General features: G+C 47.9%; 1 protein-coding gene across 3 annotated transcripts in view; it reads left to right on the forward strand.

The window, feature by feature from the left end:
* ANGEL1 (angel homolog 1) overlaps positions 1 to 5,354 on the forward strand; it is a 35,585-nt gene that overhangs the window by 4,950 nt on the left and 25,281 nt on the right. For 2 of the 3 annotated variants that reach the window (XM_029951932.1, XM_029951933.1), the window contains one exon: positions 4,261 to 4,375. In XM_029951932.1, coding sequence (XP_029807792.1) covers positions 4,273 to 4,375 — 103 coding nt within the window. In that variant the 5' untranslated portion in view covers positions 4,261 to 4,272. Of the gene's footprint in view, positions 1 to 4,260; positions 4,376 to 5,181; positions 5,303 to 5,354 lie in introns of those variants that run through there. The other variant, XM_029951934.1, reaches the window with a different exon arrangement.

The following is a 5,354-nucleotide window of genomic DNA, read 5'->3' on the forward strand; positions in this document are numbered from 1 at the left end:
GGGGGGTGGCAATAGAAGGGAGGAGAAGACGGAAGACATGGAGCGCGAGTAGAGGCCAGTAACAGAGGGCCTTTGGTGCTATGTGAGGAGTTCGGTTTGCCTTTTGAGGATAGTGGGGTTTGCAGAGAGGTTTTAAGCAGCAGTGTGACCTGACATGATTCACAGAGTAGAAATATTGCTTTGGCTGCAATGTAGAAGGCAGGCTGGGGAAAGGAGGAGGATCAAGGCCAGGTAGAAGTGGCTTCCGGGGCACCTGGGTGGCTCAGTTGGTTAAGCATCTGACTCTTGATTTCACCTCAGGTCATGATCTCCTGGTTCGTGAGATAAAGCCCTGCATTGGGCTCTATGCTGAGAGTGGGAAACCTGCTTGGAATTCTCGTTTTCTCCCTCTCTCTCTGTCCCTACCCTACTTGTGCTCACTCTCTCCCTCTCTTAAAAAGAAAAAAAAAGTGGCTACAGGGATGAAGTGGACTTACTGAATAAACATAAAAAGGCCAAACCACTCAGACTTAGAACAGCTCGGATATGAGAATAAAAGGGAGAGGGAAAAGCCTGAGGCCAGGCTTGATAGATGCCTGTGCCATTCAGAGAGAAGACAACAGAAGAGCTGAGGGGACAGAGGGGCAGTCATTTTTGGAGAATGATGGGAAAAAGTGCTGAATGCAATTTTGGGTGTATTGAGGCTCTAAGGTGCCTCTGGGACACTATGGAAGAGGCCGATAGGCAAAAGATTTTTGAGTCTGTGGCCCAGGAAAAGGATTTAAAATGTAGATATGGGAGGTGTTGGTATGTGGATGGTATTTGAAGCCATTGGAAGGGTGAACATTTCTCAAGGAGCGATCTTAAAGTAAGAAGAGGAAAGTGCCCAGGGATGAAATCCTGGGAGCACCATCATTGAAAGGGGTGGGGGTATCCAGGGGAAGAGAAATGAAAGACACTAGGGCAAATGTCCACAGAGAAGGAAAAGAAGAATATCACAGAAACCAACAGGAGAGAATCTTACAATAAGAGGGGAGTTAGGCAGAATTACAGAACATTCAAGAAATAATAAAGCCTGGAGGGTGTCCATTAAATGTGGCAACAAGGAAGGCACTGGGAAATTTGGTGGGGAGATTCAGGGGAGTGATGAAGTTAGAGGCTCCATTGCAGTGGAATGAAGATGAGATGAATGAAAGATGAGGCAGTGTGGATGTCAGGAGCAGACAACTCAAGAAGCCCATCTGTGAAGGAGAGGTGGGGAGGTGGAGGGAGGCTGGGGGAGAGTTTTATATTGGAGAGATCTGAGGCATGTTTAAATGTTGATGGGAAGGAGTCCGGGATGAAAAGGAGAGGGGTGCGCAGAAGGAGCATAATCTCTGAAGAATAGGAGGAGGGGATCCCAAGCATGATGGAGTGGCCAGCGGTGCTTGGGGAGAAGGAAGGTGGTTTTGGGTGCTGCTCAGTGTGTAGGTATGGCCACAGGGAGGAGAGGGTTTTCACTTGGTGGCCCTATTTTTTCTCTAAAGTTGGTAGGGAGAAGATCTCCAGAGAACAAGAAGGGACACCATAGGACAAGTTTGAGAAGAATGATCATTTTGGAAATGGGAGAGAAAGCTAGTTAGGAGCACAGGATTTCTGGGGAGGGTTGAGGGCTGAAGTGAGGCTGGAGACCAGCACACTAATAGCTCCAGTCCAAGGGGTTGGTAATTTTATTCACCAGTGCTCAGCCGCCCAGATGTAAGAGCCAAGAAGGAGAATGGTTTTGCTTGACATAGGAGTAATCAAAGAACAGTGGGCAAGAGAGTTGGTACTGGGAAGACAGTGATTTAAAAGATGGCACATGGGGGCTGGGTGTGGTGCCTGGGTGGCAGAGTCAGTTAAGCGTTCGACTTCGACTTTGGCTCAGGTCATGATCTCATGGTTTGTAAGTTCAAGCCCTGTGTTGGGCTCTGTGCTGACAGTGTGGAGCCTGGGGGCTGCTTTGGATTCTGTGTCTCCCTCTCTCTCTGCCCTTTCCATGCTCACACTCATGTCTCTCCCAAAAATAAATAAACATTAAAAAAAGATGGCTCATGGGGATTCCATGTAGGATAGAGAAAGAAATGGTGACTGAGAGGAAGTATGAGGACAGAATAGAGAACCTAAGGGTTTGAGGAGTTAGAGAACTGCTGAAGCGGAAGAGAAAGGGGGAGAGGCAGAAAGCCATCAGGTGATGGCACAGTGGGTGTGTGAATTTGTGATCTTGAAGGCAGGGCAGTACCCGGTAACAATACTCCAAGCATGTCTGAAGTACAGTGGGAATGAGGCCATTGAGGAGGTGGTGACAGTGAGCTTCTAGGGCTTGGGATGGCTCATCCACACTGGGCATAGGAGAGTTTGAGGTACGAAAAACTGAGTCTAAGACTAGACTCTGCAGTGAAAGAGGAGAAGGGCACTGGAGGTCAAAGAAAAGACAGGATGAGATTGAGGTAACATTGATGAGTTCTTGACAAACATCTAATGAATACAGGAATGGGTGAATCAGTGAATCAGCGAATCAGTGAATGCACCAACTCAGACCAATCTGGCACACTCTGGGAATATCTAGCCACAAATCCTGAGATCCTGGAGGAAACACCTGGCTAACAGAAGCCAAGTTAGGAGGAGTGTACAGGTGTCAGGTTATCATAAGATTTGAATGGAGGCAGCTCTTTTCAGCCTATCCCATCTGAGAGGCTGCTGAGCCCTTTAGACCTGTACAGATTCAATACGGTATCTACGTGCTCCTCGTAGCTACTGAGCGCTTGAACTGTGGTTAATCTACACTGAGCTGTGCTGTCAGATACACTGGATTTCAAAGACTTAGTACAAAAAAGGAAAAAAAAGAACATAAACTATCTCATTTTTAAATATTGATGTTGAAATGTTAATTTTTTGGATAAATGGGGTTAAGTAAAACATACTATTAAAAAATTGATTTCACCTTTTTTCCCTGTTTTCTATGTGAGGCTACTGAAATTTTCCAATTACATATGCAGTTCACATTATATTTCTCTTGGGTACATTTGCTCTAGGCCTTGTTCAGTAGCTTCTGCAATCCTGAAAGGGGGCATCATGCCAGCCGTGTAACACGCATGTTCAACCAATAAATTAATAAAGACAGCCATCTTGAACTTCCACACCTCCCTGCTGGCATAAGTACAATTTGAACCCTCAAGGGCTTAAGTTTCTTACAGAAAACTTCCCTGTAGAAGAACATTTTATATCCCCCAAAGTACTGCAAGACCTTCCACTTGCCCTATTCCATAAGTTGTGCATCTTTGAAACTACCCAGTGGCTTATCACAGTTGGGATGAATTGAGGGGCTCATCCAGTCTCTCTTCTTGGACTATTTCTGACATGAGGAGGCTGCAGACTACAGAGAGTGCCACATTACAGTCTGGAAGGCCCTTATTTCTGCCAGAGACTGTAGTAGATTAGCAGTAGCCAGAGCTGGTTTGGTTTGGGCTTAAATTAAAAAAAAATATATATATATATAAAATAGTAAACACTAACAGCTCACCCTGGGTTGGGCATGGCGAGGAAACTGAGGCTTCAAGAGGTTGGGTAACTCAAGAGGTTCCATAGATAGGAAGTGGCAGAGCCGCGATCGGAACCCAGGTGGTCTTACTCCAAAAGTTGTGATGCTCACAGCCGCCAACCTTTTCCAATATAGCTGAAAGTGGATTAGGAAACAAAGAGAGGTCAGTCTCGCTTACTTGGCCTCGGCCAAAGCCTCTGAAAGAATATGGCATCGGTTGGCCTGACACATTTTGCTCACAGAGGCATTGAAGAGCACAGTTGAGGATAGGTCCTTTAACAGAGGTTCCCAAACCATATACCAGAGTAACCTGGTCAGTGTCGATGGTCCCATTCCAGACCTGTGAAATCAGAAGCCTGGGAGGAAGGCCTAGGAGTTCGTATTTTTAAAACATTTGCAAGTGGATAAGGAAACCCTCATTTCACAAAATGAAACACAGTCCCTAGGTAAGTACCTTGATTTGGGATCTGATGTACAACTTGGGCTTCTCGGTAACCACTGGGACAAACTAGAAGGAAGATGGAAGGTGTATTTAAGCCAAATAAAAGGAGTGGGCCTGGCTTTGGAGCCTCCTTAGATAGAGCTACAGTTCCTATGCTGGTTACTAAGAGGCTTCCCAACCTTCAAATAGCCCCTGGGGCTCCTGCTGCTTCCATGCAAAGGCGTGCTATGAGTGCTGTGACTTGAAGCCAGACTGACTCTCTCCTTCTTCTTCCTTTTAGCCTTTCAGTGTTATGATGTACCCAGCTGGTCCTGGATCTGGTGACTCCCCAGAGGGCTTCTCTGAGCAACCAAGGGTCCAGCCACAAATTGGAAATTGCACAGCTCAGACACTAGGTACTGAACTTGAGAACTAGATACATAGTTCTTCCTTCAGAGTGCAGCTGAGGTAGACTGAAGCATGAGGGATGGGGAACAGAGACGCAGAGGTCTTAGGGTAAGCACACAATTGACCAAAGACCTGGCCTTCATAATAGTGACATATGCTTTGTTTGGTCAACAGAGATTTGGTCCCTACTATGTGCCTGGCATTGTTGCAGGAACTAGAGACCTCAGTGAAAACCAACCAACAAGCCAGACTTGGTCTCTGCCTTGTGCAACTTTCCCCCTCACCTTTCTTAAAGAACCCTTTACCAATGGACGCCCTCCCTTTTCTTGAATAGGATGGGAGGGGAGACAAAGGCGTAGACTTAATTTGTGATCTAGAATCTGAGCTGAGGAAGATAGTAAGGTCAGGAAAAAGGACACAAATAGGGAAGAACTCGCTCTCTTCTCTTGGATGAGAACAGAGAGATTATAGAAGTCAGGGCTTTGTGAAGCCTTAGAGAAAATCTTGCTCTTCATTTTACAGGTGAGAAAACTGAGGGGCAGAGAGGTTATAGTGTGTAGCCCCTAGCTAGGTGGTAAAAGTGGGAGTGAAACGGTGGCCTTAGAATGATACTATGGGAGCCTCCAACGAGGCGCTTAATTTTCAAACCGGGCGCCTGGTTGGCTTCCGGGAGCTTGGCCGGCTCCGTTGCCATGGGAACAGGCTCCCCGACCTCGCGGGCCCACGCGTGGCTCTGAGCTCCCAATAAAGTTGTTGTTGAAGCGCCGCGGGACCACGTGAGCCGCCCCGGGGGCGGGGCCGGGGGCGGGGCCGAGCTGAGAGCTACCAGACCCCCGACTGTAAGGAGGGGAGGTGGGCGCGGCGGCCGGCCATGATCGCGTCGTGCTTGTGTTACCTGCTGCTGCCGGCCGCGCGCCTCTTCCGTGCCCTCTCAGGTACCGGCCCCGTGTCCTGGCAGGCGGGCGCCAGTCCCGGGTCCACGTCGGC

This window comes from Suricata suricatta, chromosome 9 (genome assembly GCF_006229205.1).
Source record: "Suricata suricatta isolate VVHF042 chromosome 9, meerkat_22Aug2017_6uvM2_HiC, whole genome shotgun sequence".
In the NCBI taxonomy this organism is placed as follows: domain Eukaryota; kingdom Metazoa; phylum Chordata; class Mammalia; order Carnivora; family Herpestidae; genus Suricata; species Suricata suricatta.